The sequence below is a fragment of the Chamaea fasciata genome, unplaced genomic scaffold (assembly GCF_029207755.1).
Source record: "Chamaea fasciata isolate MVZ Bird 193981 ecotype frontalis unplaced genomic scaffold, bChaFas1.0.hap1 SCAF_7, whole genome shotgun sequence".
Classification (NCBI taxonomy): domain Eukaryota; kingdom Metazoa; phylum Chordata; class Aves; order Passeriformes; family Sylviidae; genus Chamaea; species Chamaea fasciata.
The window spans coordinates 37494696-37515089 of NW_027094092.1; the positions used below are offsets into that span (position 1 = coordinate 37494696).

Below are 20394 nucleotides of genomic sequence, written 5' to 3' on the forward strand. Positions count from 1 at the left end.
GGAGCCTGAAGCGAGGGGCAGGATGCGTGTGCTGGTGTGAGGCACGGATCCCCAGCAAGCCCCATAATGGAACTCCAGACTCCACTGTCCCTTTTCCACGGGTCACTTCTGCTGGTTTAAGCAGCCTCGTCCACAGGTGCGATCCCAAAATCCCACTGCGGCTCCGAGAAGTCATTGCATTTGGCAGTGGCTTGGGAGGGCTGAGGGCGAGCGAGGCGCTGGCTCCCGAGGAGTCGGTCACGCCTGGTGGGCTCTGCCCGCGCCGGGGACGGGCGAGCCGAGCCCGTTGCGTCACCTTCACCGGGAGCCGCGACCGCCCGTGCCAGGACATTCCTCGGCTGAGTCACGGCCCGCCTGCTCCCGCTGCCGCCGCCTCGCAGCCCCGGCCTGCCAGCTGCTGCCCCAGGGCAGGGAGCGCTGCCTGCCTTCCCGCCGCCTTGCCCAGCCACCACCCGGGGCTCCGGGAGCCTTCCCCTCCGCCCCTGTGCTGCAGCGAGGGGATGCGCTGGGAGAGGCGGGTGCGCGGTCCCCGGGCGGCGATGCCGGCCCGAGTGCTGTGATGCTTCACTTGGGTTAAGCAGCCTCTTCCCCTGTCAAGTGGAGAAGGCCCTTTTCAGCCCGTGCAGGGATGCGGCTGAGGAAAAGCTCCTTTTCCAGGAAAACTCGTCAACCATCCGCGTTCCCTAGAGGAGTTGACCTGATGGCCGGATGGCAGAAGAGCAAGCAGAAGGAGGCAGCAGGGAGCGGCAGCAGCATAAGCCCAGCAGGGATGCCCGAGGAGCAGCAGCCACGTTTTTCGGGGCAGGGTGGAATTCCCCCTCTCCCGCCGTGCTGGTAACTCACACGTGTCACTGAATCACAACGCCGGGCAGCCACGGGCCTGTCAATGGACAGCGAAAGAGAGCTTTAATTAAAATGTTATGTCTTGTGATGACATCATGTTAGGGGTGGTATTTAAACACAGAAAAAAGAAAAAAAAAAAAAAAAGGAAAAAAAAATTCCTCCTGTGAGAGAAACATGAAAAATAATGGCGGAACAGAACAAAAAATTCCCCTAAAGTCTAAAATACAGAGAAACTTCACTCAGCCTTATTAATAAAAACAAAAGATAAAAATCGCCTTTACATAATTAGTACATATTCGACTTTTACAAAGGTTTACACATTTGTAGCACTAGAAAAAATAATTACTGTTTATCCTGCTGGCCTTTGTAATTCCTGTATGCCCTACAAAATGTGTCTCTAACTGCTGCAGTGTCCTTTTGCTATGCACATGCATCAACAACACTCAGCAATTTTTACACTTTCCCCATGTCTTACAAAATGAATGATAGTCCATATGCTACGAGTCTCCAAGTTTCTCTCCTCAAGCTTAGAAAGTCAAATTCTGCTGACTCTGATGCTAGGGTTTTAGTAGACTTACCACAGCACAGAAGGAGTTGAGTTTTTGTTTCTTTTCAAAATCAGAACAGAGATAAAAGTGTAGTTTCTTTCCTTACTCTCTGTTGTGGCTCAACAGTTGGTACTTTGCTTACACTATTATGTTCATTATATTATATATTTTATTTTATTTTATTTAGTATCTAAATATAATAGATCTTACAGAAAGAAGAAGGACATCAGTAGTGTTACTGAAGTGCACATCTACAATTCTCTTAGCAGTGAGTTCATCTTGTTTATGTTTCTGAAAACTTGGTGAGCCACAGAGCAGTGACTCCTCTCAGCAGATGAACACAACAGCTGGAAAGGGTCATTTCTTGAACAGCCTCAGCCTGGTTTGCAGGACAACTGCCAAAAGTTAGGTTACAGCCAGCCATCTCAGCAGATGGCACAGTTTAAACTGGTGCACCCCTGGGAAGAGGCGGCAATGGTTTCCAAAAGCTCTTTTCCTTTAGGATAGGTGCATGCTCGATAGACCTTCGAGTTGCTGGGGCTGGCTGACACATAACATGTATGATGATTCAACTTTGTTATGTTCTTTTTTACAGAACAGCCCCCCCCCCCCCCCCCCCCCGAGTCAGCCAGGGTTCCCAGTGGGACAAGGAATCCTTCTTTTTCTGTGCCTGGACAAGTGCAAAGCAGCACTATACACAGAGTGTACAGAGATTTCAGGCATTAATCCCAAGTCTTCCAGGCTTGACCTGATTCTGCTACTAACCTTCATCGCTGTGTGCTTCTTTTCCTGCTGGGGCTATGTCATCACCTTGGAATAAGGTCCTTGGAAAATGGACTGTTTCTAATCATGATCAGCCCTTCTATTACATTTCAGGTCTGATTTAAGGAGACATCTTTTAAATACAAAAAAAAATCACTAATAAAGAAACGAATACTCTTCAGGAGATAGAGGAAGCCATGACAAAAGTGCCAAGATGGCAGAGATTAATTCATATGGCCTATTTAGATTGGAAGTTGTAAAGGTGAGACAAAAGGGAGGACAGACACTTTTGGTCCTGGAGTTCTAATACTCTTAAAATTGCTCCAGACAGATCTCAGACTCAGTTTGCAGCATTGCATCTGAATGAAAGGAAATTCCGTTTGCTGAAGGTTGAACCCAAGGGTTGCTTCTAAGAAACCTCTTAAAAGCAACAAGTATGGAAACAAAAGATCCACCCTCTAAATCTATTCAAGCATTTCAAAGCCCCCTCGCAAGATAAAGTGCTTAAAAAGTTGATAGTGCCTTTTAAAACCACTAAGTTTTTCTTTTTCAGACAGCAATCTAAAAATAAAACATTAGCTAAGCCTAACATGCTAAATACATGAGTTGAGATCACTTTCTGGTGGTTGAGGATGGGCTTTAAGATGACTGAGGCCCAGGAATATTTATAACCATTGCTGGATTGTGGGGCCTGTCGGTCAGTGCAGAAGTGTCCTCTGGTGACAGCAGTGCTCACGAGCTGTGCCAGGACTGCAGAGCCCAGCATGTGACTGATGGTGGGATCTGCACAGGAATGCCCATGAAAAGCAACTATGAAGCCCCACGTTGCCCAGAGTCAAATGCAGAACTGCCATCCAGACCCCAAACATTTTAGCATCCTGGCTCCCATTTCTACTGTTTTGAACTCAGAATTCACAGCAGCTGAGCCACAGCACTGCCTGTCTCTTCAAAGTCCTTTCCTCCCCAAGCTAATTTCATCGGTAGAGTGCTCGAAGTAGAAAAATTGGAAAGCATGTAGATTATAATACACATTCTTATAGGACTGCTAACCTAGGAACTATCACTATAAATCCTAAATAAATTGGTAAGACATGACTAGAATTCACAAAGCTGAAGTTGGACTGTGTGTTATCCTAGCAGAACAAGGTAATCTTTATAGAGGATTCCTTTTAACTTTGTTACAGGGAAATTATGGGACAAGCATATGCCATTTTCAGTCCCTCCACATGGCATGGTTACACCAGGCAGCACAAGCACCAGAATAACTCTAGACCATGATGCTGTGACACAATGCTGGTGCAGCAGCTCTATATTCGTCAAGTAAAACCCCTTCTTTCGTGGTTCTTTGAAATCAATCTAAGGAAAAAGACGAACAACAGCAGAGCAGACAGAAGTGAAAGCTGATCTTCCATGGCCATTGGCCAGCGTTTTGGAGAGTATGCTGTCATGTAACATCCTTGTAGGAAACTTGGCCCAATCAAATATTTCTCTCATCAAAAGCGAGTGACCTGAACAGCTGGATAAACGTTGTGAGCAAGCAGGGAGGCGCAAGGGAATGCTGGAGCTTGCTGCCTTCTCCCCCCTCTGGCAAAGGCTGTGGGACGCAGTGTGGGCTGAGCACCTCCAGCCTGGCTGGCTGCTGCATATCCAGAGCCGCTCGCAGGGCGGCAGCTGATACAGCCCTTAGATTTTTTTTCCTTCTTTCATCCCTAAAAAAAATTTAAAGGTTGAGTTGCACCTAAAAAAATATATTTAAAATTAATTTCAGCAGTTTTCCAGGAAAGAAGGACTACAAACCCAGGAAACTGATATGTTATGGTAAAGAAGCAGACCTAAAGTTTGTCTCAGTGCACTTTTTGGAAAACATGTGCAGCCTGTGGCTTTCTGCCCCAAGAACAGTTCAGGTGTATTTTGTATTGATGTGCATTTTAATGTACTCCAAAATGCGTTTCATCACCTGAAGGGAGCCTACAAGAAAGCTGGAGAGAACTTTTTTACAAGGGCATGGAGTGACAAGGGAGAATGGCTTCCCATTGCCAGAGAGCTGGTTTAGATTACATAAGAGGAAGAAATTCTTCACTGTGAGGCTGGTGAGGTAATGGAAAAGGTTGTCCAGGAAAGTTGTGGCAGTGTTCCCTGGCAGTGCTCAAGGCCAGGTTGGATGGGTCTCTGAGCATCCTGGTCTAGTGGAAGGTGTCCCAGCCCATGGCAGCCAGCTTTTTTGAGGTCCCTTCTAACCCAAGCCACTCTCTAAGTTCTAGGATTCATGAATGATAACCATTGTTCTAATAGTCAGTGACTTAGAGCAGTTAAAAATCCCAAACTTTGCCCAAGCATATACACATACATCCACAAATACAAATATTTTAGGGATGGTGCTACGTCAGCATCCCTATTGGGAAACAAGGTAATCAATTTCCTTACCTGTCTTTATAATTCTTCTGATTCACAGCCCAAGTTATTTTACCTTTTGGATCAGTCTTAATCCAGACACTGTCTTCAAACCTGAGTGCTCTGAAATGGGAAGCTTTCTTATTGGTGTTAATTGGAGATTCTCTGAGAAGTTTTTACAGAGGCCTGATACTGGACATATACACAATTAAGCACTTCAAAGGCAAGGTTTTAATAGCACTGTCTAACGAAGCACCAAATTAAGGGAAGTCAGGAGCTGATGAAGGGCAGGAGGAAGAATATATCACTTGATAACAGACTGAGAAATCTCAGAATATCCCCTTGCAGCAAGCTGGGTAAAACACCAGGGACACCTCTGCAGACCTAGACTATGTCACTGTTGTGAAGGCAGTTTAGCAGTGCAATGGAAAGATCTCTCGGAGTTACAGCCAAATGCTGTGCAAAAAACTTCCTGCAGTCATCTGTACACTGACAATTTCTTTAGAGTGAGAAGGCTCTTGCAGGGTAGAAGTAGCCCTTGCTAGCCTCAAAAAGCGTTACCTAGAATTTCTGTGATCAGTTACATCAGTGATCACCAACAGGTAACATGACCAGTGTTAGATATTACTTATTGAATACAAACAGATAAAACTTGGAAGAGACAAGATCGCTGCAGGATAAGAGTTAATTTAGTGGTTACATCAATGATTCATAAACCACAAGTGTAATCTCCTAAATCCTAAAGTACTAGATTACCAGTGCAGCAGAAACATGGTGTTGGGTAGGACTCTGCTGTCCCTGGAGACCTGCTCCCTGCACATGTCCATGGAAGGCTCCAGATGAAGGGACAACTGGTTGTGGGGCAGCCAGTGACTGCAGTGAGTGGAGTGGGGCTGTGCAGGGTCTGCCTCCCTCTATATGTACATTCAGGCTGGGTTTCAGCTGCTACATACCGGTTTCTAATGCCCATATTTGCTAAGATTATGCTAAGATTATCTTTCTTTATTGTTAATACTAACATTTAAGTGCTCTCTCGTAAGCGCTTAAAACCTTACCCTTCCACAAAAGGGCCATCCAGCAGTGGGTGCTGGGGCACTGGCCCCAGCTCAAACCTCTAACAAAGAAGAGTGCTAGCTCACATCTGTCATGTGGGTTGCCAAACCAAAGGAACACAAGCTTTCCAGCATTGTTACAGGCTTCCAGAAATCAAGACTTCCAGCAGGTGAATCTGACACTGGATATGCCAGTTAAGGTGATCAGGTGAAGGGACTTGATGCAACAAGTCCTAGATATGCTGGTGTTGACACCTAAAGATGAACAGCCTAAACATGAACAGCTTGACTGCAACCACCACAGAAGGTTACAGCCAGCATTGAAGTGGCTTTCTCCTTGTGACCTGATCCTGCTTGGGTAAGACAGGCTGCTTCTAGTGGTCAGCAGTCACTGTAGGGATTGGTCTTCTGCATCTTTGGTAGTCTGTGGTGGCCAGGAGGCGAGCGAGTTGTCTTTGAGGAAATCCTGGTGTTGCCTGGGTAAGAGACTCTTTTGGGTTGGGAGCCCAAAGGGACTGGTCCTACAGCTAATAAAGAGTTATGTACAAAAAAAAAAAAAAAAAAAAAAAAAATCAGAAGAAAAGTGCCTGGGGTAGTTCCTCAGCTCTGACATGAATGAAAGGGGCAGAATTTGCACAGCAGGAAAACCAGCTGGTATTGCAGCATCTGGATACATGCCAGGGCTAAGATCTACGAGAGCTACCAAGAAGGGCAAGACTCTCACTGTTGCATCTTCTTAAAATGCTTAGAGGACAGATGCTACACTTGAAGCTCAAGGAAGCCTACTGCCCGTTTTCTGCAAGAGTCTGGTACAGCCTCATTAGTTTGAATCCAAGATGAAGCTGTTCACCCAATCCATTTTGACACCTTTGTTAAAAACTTTTGCTTGAAGCCCCTGAGAGATACTGTACAGACCTTACCCTGATGGTAACATCAGGTGGGATGGCTGATCATGGTAACACACATTTGTTAGGGGGGAAAGATGGATGAGGAGCATGAATATTTCAGCCCTTAAGACAAGGAAGGAGATAGAAGTAACTCCCTTTTTCCCAAAGGCCATAAAAAAATACATCCTGACATAGCTCAGAAAAAGCATCACTGAAGTTTGAAAAGCTTCAAAGAAAGAACCAGATCAGGCAGTGTGCTCTGAGGAACTTTGTTCATGCCCCGCAAGCACCACACTGAAGCCAAGGACAGTCAGATACGGCAGACAGGACTACTTCATGCACAGCTGTTCAAAGCAAAATACTACTTCCTCTGTTTCACCTTCAGTGTATGTAAGTGAGGCCTCAGGCTTGCAAACTTAAAGGGAAATTTGTAACTTTGCTCAGCACAAGCATACAACCACCACTGTCACAAGCAGAGGCTTGGGCCGGACTGCTCCCACTTGCTCTATCCAAAGTCAAAATTACAGCTGTGTTGTTGAGGGGATGCTATTGAAGGAAATACCCTTGGAAAAAGAGTGATAGGAATGAACAGCTGGGAGTAGGTTTGGGATAGAAATTATTTAAATTGCATCTGCCACAAATAGACTTATTCAGCTCACTGTGCCCCTCCTCAAAATGTGTTCACATTCAAGTCAATGGGGATTATTCATGTGAACAAGAACGAGCACAACTGTGTGTGCAGCCTACTAGCCAGGACTTCCACAGCCTCTCGGGGCTGGACAGATGCAAGGGTATCAAGTACAACTTATACTCTGCAACCAAGTCTTCTGCTGCTCATATTCCTTGCAGAATTTAGCATTCTTTACTGGGAACATTTCTGTTGTGGGAAAAAAAAAATGTCTCTTTAATCTGGACAGAGATGTCAGCTCTGAATGGGAAAGTTTCCACAGAAACTAGGGAAGTATCAGCAGACATTTCTGAACAACATCTCTCCCCCTCCTCATTCTTATAATTTTTAAAAATTATTAAAAAACCACAAAAAACCCAACTGCAACACTTTGAACTGAGCAGTCTCCTATCCACTGCCATCCACTCTCTAAACCCACGAGAATGCCCATTCTCGCCACCTCTAAGGCAAGGTAAGCACTACAGCAGCCAAAGAGCCCACAGCTACAGAGCAAATAATTGTTAGAAGCATATTCAGGTTTTAACCTTTTAACACAACCTGCATAAACACAGGGAAAAGATGCTGCAGCAAGCCTCACGTTTTAGGTTTTCCTACTGCTTCCTCTTATCCCCAAACTTCCGCTCCATAATTTTTTCTTGGATTGTGGCACATCTCCAAGAGGGCAGGACTGATTAAACCTATTAACTCAAACTGAGCTTAATAAATTTAAATTAATAAATATTGAAAGTAAAACTACCAAGCATAGTAAGGATAGCTTAAAGAAGATGTTGGTCAACTGAACAAATCTGTGTGGTTTTACATTGTTAGAGATTCAAATTAAATTAAATTAAATATACTGATGGACATTTGCATCCCTCAGAGAGCAGGTATTACAGTGGCTGCAGCTGCCCAGAGTGCTGGCTGGGGTACTCATACTGGAACCAGATTCTGCTGTGTTGCCTCCAGCAAATTGTCCTCATAAGCTAATGGGAAGGTGGTGTAGCTGTACAACTCAAGAGGAAGTCCAAGCTCAACATACTTTGAAAAAATGTGTCATTTTATTTGTACACTTCCAAAGTTGAATGTAGAAATTTAAGAGTACAGTCCTGCAAATTTACTCATTGCTAGAAGAACTGCCAGGGACACGAGAAGGTATTTATTGATTGATCATCAAGTCAGAGGGGAATAAACAAACAAACAAACAAACCCCCACCCCCCAAAATTTAAAAAGTTATGGGACTTTTTTTTTTTGCCCCAAGTACAAATTTTATAAATACAAAACAAATTCACAAATTACTTTGAATGCTAAATAAATATCTACTTAATAAACTCAGACCGAATACCTCCAGCCAGCACTGGTACAGTACTTGAAAAGATATGCAGTTGTACTCATTAGTGTTGAGAAGATATGCTCAAACAAGTTTTAACAACACACACAGTTTCTTCAACTGTGCTACAGCAGAAGATTTTCTCTGAGTTGATAAAGCCCTCAATACCACAGCTCCTACAAAATCTAGAGGATGAAACAAGGTTATTTTGTGCAGGAAAAAACAAAGTACTTCTGGAAGATATCTGGACACATGAATGTATTAAAAATGTACAAAACCTCTGTAAACCAGTACTGTATCCAGTACATCTATCAAAATTATTAGACACTGAATAAAACTGTAGCAAAGGTAATCTTTCCTACATTCTCCTGAGTGCTTAATATTATATTGAGAATATAGTGCAGGCCACACTTCAAGGTGGTTAAACAGTTGTTATTGCTTTAAATAGACATGACGACTGCGTAATTTAACAATCCATTTTAATGAATGTAAATAAATTCCCTCAAAAAATCCTTTGGAAGGCAGAGGTTAGATTCGTGACTTCTTCGCCGCAGGAGCGGTGTGGTCCACGTTACCAGATGTGATGGGAAGTCCAAGCTTTTGAGCCTGAATGTGGAAGAAAGCTTGAAGTCTAGTTCCAGCTTTTGCTTCACTTGTGTTACGAGGGTTGTATTCAAAGCAGTTCGAAAACATCAGCTCAATATCTTCAATGAATTCAGCTAGTGAATAAAATAAATTAATTTAGTATGTTTCAAGTCATCAGACTGCAGTCTGATAGACCAGTATGACATCAATAAATCAGTACAGTGATCCCACACAGAGCTGCAATACAAAAATGTCTTTACGTGTATCAAGTTTCTATCACTGTACTGGTGCTGTTCCATGTAAACATTCTTAAGTTTCTCTGATTATCAATACAAGAAATACAAATCAGACAGGAACAACAGTACCTTTTCTAACATTCCATCAGTGCCACTCATTACTATTAAAGGATTGAGAAATTACCAGAAGTTTCATAGCAGCCCATTTCTAATCTGTCCATCATATATGTTAGTAGTAAAGAAACTAAGTTTAACAGATTTTATTTTAAAAATATTAGTAACTACTCTTTTAAAAAACCCAAAACACACCACAAAACCCCAAAGCAAACACAATTTCAGCTTTCTAATCATCTGACACAGTTCTGTTTTAGGACAAGTATTTAAAGTGAGAGAACAGGTACAATATACCCCTTTCAATAAATCATACTTACATGCTAACTTATATTCACATTTATTCACTTTTTCACGGATTATATTTAAGGCAATAGGTTTTTTTATGATATCATAGTAGTCTGGTACCTAAAAAAAAAATCCAAACAAAAAGATTCATGGACAAACAAATGGATGCTTAAATTATGCCTAAAACATTAAGGCAAATCACGTATCAAAAAGCATTTATGTTCGGCTTTTAAATAAACAGAGGAGTCCTACACAACTGCCTTCATTCCCTGAACTGAATGCTAGTTTTCAGGCGCTGCTTTTCTTTTTTTCATATCATTCAAGTAGCAGATTACAACAAACATTAGCCAGCAATTTAATGAATAAATCTACTCCTAAATGCCCTGTGAACAACTTTAAGGAAACTGCATGAGCAGATAAGCATTATACCATTCCAGCTATTCCCATCAGTCAAGTACAAAAATGATTTCCATTATTTTAAATTTTTTTATTTTTCCTGTAATATATTACAATGTTAAAAGCTCTTTAATCATGAGTAATAACTATTTTGACTCCACCACTAATCATTCAGAATTCTGAGATTCCATTTACTTGTGTTGAAGAGCAGCAGGCAGGAGACTGTACGCAAGTACCAGAGAGAAACTACCACTCCAGAACAATGTCTATGGGATCAAAAGTCAGGGGAGGAAAATGACTGCCTAAACTTTAAGTGTACTGATCATTTGGATCCAATTTTGAATTCCAGTAAGCACCAAGTCTACGGTGACTGTCTCACAAAGTGGGGTGGGGGAAACGAAAGAAACAAGTATCTGATCCAAACATGACTTCCCTCTTTCCAAGGAAGGATACCCACATGCACCACCATGTATGTTTTAAAACCAAGTTTTTGGTTATGGCCTATAATTTTACAATAGATCAAGTGCAACCTACAAATGAACTTAAAGGAAGAATTAGTAGAGAAACAGAATCAAATTGACATATTTTTCATTCCTTTCCCTGCAGGAGTGCTCTTTATGTAATTACTAAAAAGAAAAGTAATTTTCTCTTTCTGGCTTGTTGTGCACTGACCATTCAATGTATTCTTTACATTATCTTAAAGGCAGCTAAAAGTTTAAACCAAAATATCTATCATGAGGAAGAAAATTTGGGTCAGGCATGGATTCTTCCTTCCAATTATTTACAGACTAGATTCAGGCAAACTGGAATGCACTGAGTTCTAGCAGTTTAGTTTCGGATCAAAATTAGGTTGAATTCTCCACTGCATTCACCAGACTCTTGCCCTTCCCAAAATAATTCCAGTACTCTAGTAGGCAGTCACTAATCCCCATTTCATTCAAAATTCCTCTCGTCCTCCTCTACGCTTAACTTTGTTCATTCACGTTTGTACATCATTCTCTTTGTCCAGACAGATTAATCCTTCCAACTATTTGTGGCTCTGAATTCAGTTTCAGGTCTTCATTAAACAGCTACCACTGCTAATTTTAGCAGAGCCCTTAAACACCAAACTCTAGATCCCCAAGAATGTCTGTGCAGAGTTGCTCCAGAGGGGTTGCAAAGGACAAGCACTTTGGCAGGGTCAGACAGTTCCAGCAGTGCCTTACAACCAACAAGCCAACGCAGCCTGCAGAAAGCAGCTTTGGGAAGTTTTACTGAAGTAAAAACCTCTGGAGCAGCACTTACTTTGGGTACCCACATTATCATACAGTATTTTGAAATTTAAACAAGATGGAAATTAAGAATGAAGCTACAGAATCATCTTTTCACTGCATTACAGTTAAGATCAGCGTGACGTTGTTTCTATCTTATTATTTATTGCAGGTCTGTTCTCAGAATGTCTTTGCATAAATTAAAGATTAATTCAACTAATTAATTAATAACCACAAGCTTACCTTTAGCAGTCCTGTGCTCTACTTATTTGGTGGGTTTTTTCCAAACCAAAGCATTTCACATTTTAAAATGCCCAATGAAAAGTGTATTTAAAATTTTGCCAATACCACATCAAATTGTAAAAGTTATTTCTGGCACCAAGTATCTGAGCTGAAATGCAAGAGTTCTCCTGAATCCCATTGCTTGGCTCTATCCTCTTATTTGGACATGGTGTAAATTCCCAAGGTTTACAGGAGCAAGCAAGACTCTCTTAACTCCATTACTGTTCCCTCTACAGTTCTGTCAGTTACCTGGATTTTGGAAACCAGCTTCATGAAAGGCCAGCTGTCATCATGTCGCACCAGTTCCACTATGAGTTGTTCAAAAGCTGAGAGTTCATGGACTCCACCTTGACGTCCTGAACTTCTCCTGTTCAATACTGGAGGAGATGATTCTGGAAAAAAAAAAAAAACCAACACCCCACCAGTTAAAATTTAAAGCCTGACAAGTAAAATTAAAAAAAAAAAAGAAAAAAAAAAAAAGGTTGAAACACCATTGTTTTGGGGTACTAAAACTGTAGTTTAAAAGCACAAGGCATGTAGCTTGGCCTAAAGTATTAACTACACTCCAGTCTTGACATGTACTACTAAAATGTCTTTCTTGTAATACAAAATGCTAAGTACCAGGACTTAGCTGGGTGCCTCCTCCATGAATTTTCAACATGATTTTTTTTTTTTCACTGATTTCAATCTTAAAACAATTTGTTAAACACTTGAAGAAAAGCCCTGTTAGAGAAAAACCAGAGTAAGCTGCCTGCTCCTAACTTTTACTTTCACAAAACCTCTATTCAGAGTGGTTTTATCTGCTTTCAAGAGTAGTCAGCAGGGTGGTTAAAGGAAAAGCTCAGAAATTCTGAATAGTGACAGACAGAAACAGTGCAGAATACAAGGCTGCCACACTGGAGTGCAAGCTCTTTTACAGTCTTCAGTCTCACACTGGGTTCTTTTTGTTTTTAAAAGGTTATTGTATCTTTCCAAGTATTTCCTTACCATCAAAGTATTACCTTAACAAGCAAGGACACTGTTAGCCCTATACCAGACAGACAACATTTTTCTTCTGGTAGCAGTTTCTTGTTGTGTGTGTATATTCCACATTTTACTACCTTGCCTCTATCTGTGTTCTTCACTGTTTAATTCTTTAATAAAATAAAATCATAAAAGGTACAAGTAAACATTTGCTTGGGTTAAGGCACTTCCAAGTTTTCTATCCACTTATTATAGAGTGTATTGTGTACAAATATGAAATTTCAAATATGGATACAATTAATCTCAGATGGCTGAAAATTTTGAGGTTCACTTCTATCCCTGCAAAGGAAAATCTGTCTCATTGGAAGTGGCAAAACTGCCTTCAACCACTACTTCTAGTCCCCATGCTCTACCACACAAATGTTTCAGCAAGGAACAGAATGTAGATTTTGCTGTGATGAACACATTTCTCTAACCTGTAGATTGTCGTTTTCTGCCTCTTCTCTTGGGTTCAGCAACAGGAAGAGAAAGCTTTGAAGCAGAAACTGGAAATTTCCTAAGCCGCTCACTGGGGTCTGCGGTGTCAACAATTCTAAATCCAAGGGAGTTGGAAGGGCTGTTTTCCAGCGTGCTATCAGCGCTCTTTCTTCCTCTCCGTCTTCTTCGAGGACTGAGTAACTCCACAAAAACATCTGCCTGTAGTGAACTTTGGGTCTGACGAGTGGTCCGGCTATTAAGTCTTAAAGTAGACTTTGTCACTGCTGAAGAGGCTGACTTAATGTTTCTTAAACCCCTTCTGGTAACTTTTGATGAAGATTCAATTTGCTGGCTCCGAGAAGCATATCTTGCCTGACGCTGGCTGTTCTGACTTGAGAATGGATTGTTGAGTTTGGCTGCTCTCATTTTTAATGGAAACTTGACCTGGGATCTTCCTTGCTTTGATGGGCTACAAAGTGAATAGTTATGTTTATTTATATTCCAAAATTCCATTAGTCTCTTTTCCCTCCGTTTTCTAATCCAGCATTTAAAAAACCAAGCCATTCAAGGTTGAACTGGTGAGCAGCTGGCTTACAACCGGATGCAGTCACCCATAATTACTGTTATCTTAAATACGGCTCTGAGGTCTCTAAATTAAATATTACGTGGAGTACATACCTTAAAGAAATACTCAGAATTCTGCTCACCTTTTCAGCTTAGGCAATAGGAATATATTAACTAGAGCACCAGCTACCAATTTCTTTAAATCACTTATTTCTCCCAGCAAGTGTTAACTACTAGGATTTCTGAACACTATTATCAGCCATATAAATAAAATGCAGTTGTAAAATGCTACATGTAAGAGTTATGCTCTGGTCAGGGTTTATAACTAATACTTAAGACTTCCCTTCCTTTACAGGGAAGAGAGAAGATCCCAGAGATAAAATTTAGTTCCCGAGGACATGCACATTCTCTCCAACTACTGAATCCCAACTGTCAGAGCTACAAATAACCTTGCTTTAGTCAATTCAAAAAACTGTACCAAAAAGAGAACAAAAATACTCTGAGATCAGAAAAGTTTCCTTCAATTTTTATGTTGTTGGCACGTGTATCAAATCGGATTTTTACTGAAATGATCACTTTGTATTATTTAGTTTGTGTGGCGTTTTTGGTCAGTTGTTTTTCAAGGAGGTTTTCTTGGGCTGCTTGTTTGTCTGGGTTTTGTTTGTTTTGGTGTTGTTACAGTTTTGAGGGGTTTTTCATGGGGTAAGGGTGGTTTGGTTTGTTTGTTGGCCTTTTTTAAACAGCTACTGCATTAGTCCTCAAGCCTCCCCAGTGTTACATGGCCTCCGATGGATTGTTTTCCCTAACGTTCTAATACTTACCGTATGCACCTAGTCCTCCAAAATTCAGAACTCGACAAAAATAACTCCAGGTTTTTTCCAGAAAACCTTTACTGTTAGAAACTCTCTCCACTTCACATTCAAATTGCTGTACAGAACTGCAGCTCTGATGGCCCTCTGTCACCCATAGATGCAAAGCTGGAATTTTTATCCTGAAAAGTGAGCCCAAGTCTTGTGGCCCTAGCTTTTGTCAGTATTGAATGTTTTGGTAAGAGCCAAATTCCTAACAAGCTGCCATTTTTCTAAAAATAAACATCTTTTTCAAACTAGAGTTTCAAGATACATGCTTATGTGAACAATTACTCCACATAATGATCAAGGTGGTATTTCAACAGGTCTGTTTACCTTATCTCTTCTTCCTCTTGAGATTCATCCTCCTCATCTTGCTCTTCTTCATAATGCTCCTCCTCACTTTGTCCCATCTCATCATAGTTTGCCTCTTCTTCCCCTTCTAGTTGTTCAGCAGTCTCTTCATCGCTTTCCACAGAGGGTCTCTGCCTGGAGGAGAGGCGTCGAGAGCGCTGCTTTGGTCGGCACTCTGGGCAGAACCAATCTCCTTCAGGAATGACCTAGGAAAAGAAGGGGAAATGAAGAGAAAAAGCATTAGCAATATGCAATTACATTCTAAGAACTATTCAAGTTCTGTGTGGAACGAACCACTTCTTTCTCCTGAGATACCTTCAGCTTGGGCCTGATGCAGTAAGTGTGGTATCCTCGGTCGCAGCCGTCACACAGCACCATGCTTTCGGCATCGCCTTTCTTCCGACACACTTTGCAGCGAGCATTGAGGATGGACTTGGACCAGATGACACTTCGATCCAATGTAGACAGATGTAGGAAGACTTGGGATAAGCTGGTAGAAGAAAGAAGTGACTCTCTCCAGCGATCCAGAACTGTTTTATAGGATCGTCCACCATCACTGGCATCTTCCATTGAAGAAGGAGATTTAAAAAAATAAGAAAAATTACAAACCCCCACAGAATTATCAAACTTCTTTTTCAAAGATCCAGGTTATTCTAGAATATGAGCTAATACTCTGACTGTCAGACAGCAAGTAGCAAACTGGGATAATAATTCAACCTTTGTCTTATCTCTTCAGTACTAGAATATTTTCTCCATAGCTTCCAAGATGCTGGAGCTTTAAGATTTTACTCCTCAATACCTATTCAACTTAGAACTTGCACATACACAGGTCATTAATAAGAAAGTAAACCCAGGTATCAACCTGGAAACCTAATTTGATTCAATTTATAAAGTATAATACATTACTTAAGATTATGAAAAAACGATCACATGTCCAATTTACCTTCCTTTGTATTTACATTTGGAAATCCCAAAATGCTTAAAGGAAGTACCTGAAACTTTACTGGCAAAGAACAGTTTGAAGAGCACTTATCACCCACACTTGCTCCAATACAGTCTACCAGAGAGCCTTTCAGCCCTCTGCCCATGCCTCACTGCCTTCATTCCTGCCCTGCACTCTACCTTCACAAGCACCTGCATCTCTGTATGGCTAACCAGGTCAGATGACTGACCTGGATGAAATGTAACTGTTTCCTTTTTACCTTTTAAGCAATGTAGCACACAGGAGGGACCTGTGGCGCACATCAAATGTTAAAGCAAGTAACACCTGAGTTCCTAATTAAGTTAAAAATAAACAGGGGAGGGAACAGGGGTGAGAAATTAGATGTTATTTTCAAGTAGTTTTGGTTTGAAATGGCAATCCAGGCCATGGAGGCAGGCACACAAACACACACACTGAACAGTGAGGGGAACAATACTGAATGGGAATGGGCAACTGGGAACTAGAGAAGCAAACAGGCTGTTTGAGAACCTGAGAGAAAACAGAAGGTATAAATGATACTTCTAACTGCTGATGCTGCTGAGCGGAAAGCTAATTTCTTTCCTGAAGCCGAAAGTTATTTCTTGCATATTAAAGTAAGAAGCTTTGAGGATAGGAAGAGACAATACAACAGTGCTTTTGATTATGGAAATGTCTGCAGACTTCCCTTCTAAAAATGATAGTCCAGCTACTACTTTGTGATCTCAGTGATTAATGATGCATTCCAGCATATAATGCCACCCTGCCTACTGCACTACTGACAGTGGGCACACGAATGCCCTGTGATGCACCTGTCTGCCAAATGATTTACTCTCAGGAATAGGAAGAGAAAATATCTAATAACAAATAAAATGAAAGAACAAAAATGAGACTAATTGCTCTCCAGCAAGGCCCTTCTGCCTTCTCATCAAGTGGCTGCCAGGATTTGTCTAATCTTGCATACATTTGCATTAACAGCAAGCAGCACAAGAGAGGTGATGGGAGACGGCAGAGGAGAAACAGGCAACACAGCTTCATAAATAAAATAGTCAATCCTGAACTGCAAACCTGTATTTCCTAACATTTCCTATTACTTAGTCCTTAGCCTTTCTGTGTTAAGTTCAGTCTTCTGAAGACAGTGGACCAGGCCCTTTCCACAGCACTGCAGTATATCTCCACGTATTTTTTTTTTAATTCAGTAAGAAAATTAAAATCACTTAAATCAGTTCTGTACTGTAACTCTTACTCTTAAAGACACTTTATCTTAAGCATATATATAGTCTGCCAAGCATTTCTTTGGCTAACAATGACAGCTTGAGCATTATTATTTTTATTTGGAGGTTATTTTCAGTCTGGATTGGCTCAGCAATATAGTTCATCACACAACACCACAAATACATTGCAACTGCAAATTTGCAGCGCAAGTAGAGATGAAAATTACTGACCACAACCTGCTTCAGCATATCCTGCTGCTGAAACAAGTCAAAAACTTGTTTCAGATCCCAACTGGCAAAATAGGAATAATACTTTTTTTTTTTTTTCCCATCCATCATCTTTCTCATTTATATTGTTAACTTGGAGGAAGAAAAGGCCTCTTCCTTTGTGTCTGAGCAGCTCTACACTGCGCAGTGGGATACCCTTCTGTCAGCTAAGTCCTCCAAGCCTTGCTACAATGCAAATGAAGTCATTTGACAGATCTATGCACTCATCTATCAATAGCTAATTGAGCTCAGGGAAGGCTTTTCCATTTTAGTGTTTCTAGAAAGGATATGCAGTTGCACAAGCTGTGAAGTTTCAGAAAAATGGGGACATTAAAAGAAAGGGGGAAAAAAACCCCAGGATTATGTGAACAGGCAAGTTTTGGTCCCAAAGTGATAAAAAAAAAAATACAGTTCTTTATTTCTGGTTGCAGAAACCTTTTTCTTCATTTTAAATATTTGAGCTGTATTTGTTTAATGTTTAAACCTTTGGCTTCAATACCTTCAATGTAAGGAACTGGCTACAAAATTAATTAAGTAAAAAAGAATAAGAAAAAGAAAATCTGATAAAATATTCAATGCTTTCTAATTCTTAGCAATACAAGTAACATTTAAAATTTACCATCTCTCTGACTAGTCTTGTCTTTCACTCTCTTCCTCCTTTTATACCCCCAGTGGTGCCTTTCATCATCTTCTGCATTACCTAACATTAAATTCATAGAGTTATTTCAAATACCTTTTTGAAGCATGGCAGATTATTTTTAATTAATTTTTATATTCCATACTTGTGTAGTCTTAAAACCATGACTTGAACAGTGGTTCTCAATATGTGCACACAGTGAAGGTAGACAGTGAAGGGTAAGGGAGCACTGTGCATGGAGGAATTGCACATGCCAGTGTTTACTTTGACTCCCACTACCAACAGAATGCTTGAACTAAAAGCTCTGAATCCTACCCTGCCTTACCTTTCTGTCCATCTCTGGTGCAAATGGTCACAAGAGCAGATATGCTAACCACAGGTTTCTCTCTCAGCTAAAAATTTGTCTGGTCTGCGCTACCACAAACCTCCTCACAGCTCAAAAAATGTAGCTAGGTTATGGGCACAGTTCTCAAGGACCAAGAGAATTAGCTCATCTGTCCACTTGAAAGAAGTATTTTGGATATTTTTGTGCAGGAGTGTCCTCAAATATTAAAATTATTAAATTAACCTCCCAAGAAGGAAGAGCCATGGTCAACCTCCTCTGCTCCAAATACAAGGCACCTTCTTTGACTGTCTTCTCTGAAGAGTAAACAAAAATTCTTTATTATAAAAAAGCCCATTTCCACCTTTGCTGCCTCTGCTCATGAAACTCTGCAGGTAAGTAATGAAAGCATAAGAACAAAGTATGTGTATATACTAATCATATCCCAGGACACTGCTGGAAGATGTCTGATGCTATTATGAGGACAATTATAAATAGGAAAGGAAACAGTTTTGGGAGTACAGGAAACAAAGAAAATCTAAAAAGAAAGGAATGGAATAAAGACAAGCAAAAAAGTTGCTTTGGGGTTTGTTTGTTTGGTTTTTTTTTCATGCTAGAAGTGCATGGCACAAGTTACAAAGTAAGCAAATGGCTCCCTCCACAGTCTCAAAGGTGCTGCCATGAATTAAAGCCCAACCTTTTGCACGGAAATCTGAAGGATGCTTAAATGACTCAAGTCCTGAACTAGTACAGAAGGCAGACTTATTTTGTGGATGCCTCACTGAACTCCAGGGCAACCAAATCACTTCATCATTTTATACCTCAACTTTCACATCTCTGTAAAAGGAATGATGAGACTTATTACTGCACTGCAAAGTATTTTGAAATGTAAGGAAAAGGAAATTTATATCGAAAAAGAAGCAGAATTCATAACAAAAACTGCTTGTATTTCCTCCTTCTCAAACAATTTTCTTCTGAGAAGCAGCACTTCAGAGTTTCCTTCAAACAACTATTTTAAAAAGGCTTTTTTACATCTAAGCTCTGAAATTTTTGCAGGAAAACACTGTACTACAACTGCACCTCCTCCTTTCCATGAGTCTCCTGTAACATTACCTTGGGCTGCACTGAAGGAAGAATAACCAAATTTTCACAGTAATATTTAATGAAAGGATTTCAAAAATGCAGTTCAAAATTAAGAAATGCATACAATTTAAATCATGTTACATATAATCACCAGACAACAGAAGATTAGTGGGCATCTAGCAGCTCTGTGAGGCTGAAGGGGCCATTTCTGGGGTTTCCAGATCTCCTTTCACATCGCTATCTTCTCTGTCAGTCTTTTCTTGCTCTTCCACTTGAACATTTGGTATGCACCTCAACTCTAAACCTATCAGAATCACCAGCAAGGCTCCTGGCAGCCTGATAGAGCCTCAAACAAAAACAGAGCCGAGAGGAGCAGCTGGTCCTTTTACTGCTGTGCTGGGTCCCTTTGTCTGCTCTGCACCCTGGAGGCCACCAGCATAAACCTGCCAGTGACTGCAGGGAATTTCAGTGTGCTGGCTTTTAGGACTAGCAGCCATAAATGAAAACTAAAAATTGTTAAGTATGGCTCCATTTCTTAACAGGAACAGAGCAGAGCAAAGGGAGGAACAGACAGGGCAAAGAAACTTTGCAGCAAAAGAAAGAACTGAAATAATGACAAAGACCGAGCATTTTCAGTGTGGTATAAAAAGCAGAAATGCAGGCGTTGTCTTTTTACCACAAGTGTTCCCCTGTACTGCTACCAAAACAGAACTCCTAACATTTGCTTGACTTCCAATATCTCTACTTAAATGGTAACTCAATCAGCCAAAAAAATTTGGATTATCAGATTTAACATGAGAAACAGATGTGTCAGGCACTTTGTCTAGTGGGGGTTCCCTTACATAACTGGAACAACTATTGAAAAAAAACACCTCCCCAATAAGAAAAAAAAAATGAATGAGTGCAGACACAGTAATCTATATAAGACCAGTCAAACAAAACCAAAACCTCCTCAAACTAAACCCTGGTGGTTACAAACTTAGAGCTAATTTCTATCATCACAATACTGATGGTCACACTCTAGAGGGGTCAGGGAAAAAACGCATCACAGCTTTGAACACACAGCAGTCCAGAAAAACAA

General features: G+C 40.9%; 1 protein-coding gene across 2 annotated transcripts in view; it reads right to left on the reverse strand.

The window, feature by feature from the left end:
* Nucleotides 1–8191: 8191 nt before the first annotated feature.
* The window catches only part of BAZ1A (bromodomain adjacent to zinc finger domain 1A), a 65508-nt gene continuing 53305 nt past the window's right edge, over nt 8192–20394 (reverse strand). For both annotated transcript variants that reach the window (XM_066188418.1, XM_066188417.1), the window contains 6 exons: nt 15148–15395; nt 14815–15038; nt 13066–13535; nt 11876–12018; nt 9731–9818; nt 8192–9197 (listed from right to left, as the gene is read on the reverse strand). In XM_066188418.1, coding sequence (XP_066044515.1) covers nt 9007–9197; nt 9731–9818; nt 11876–12018; nt 13066–13535; nt 14815–15038; nt 15148–15395 — 1364 coding nt within the window. In that variant the 3' untranslated portion in view covers nt 8192–9006. The remainder of the gene's footprint in view (nt 9198–9730; nt 9819–11875; nt 12019–13065; nt 13536–14814; nt 15039–15147; nt 15396–20394) is intronic.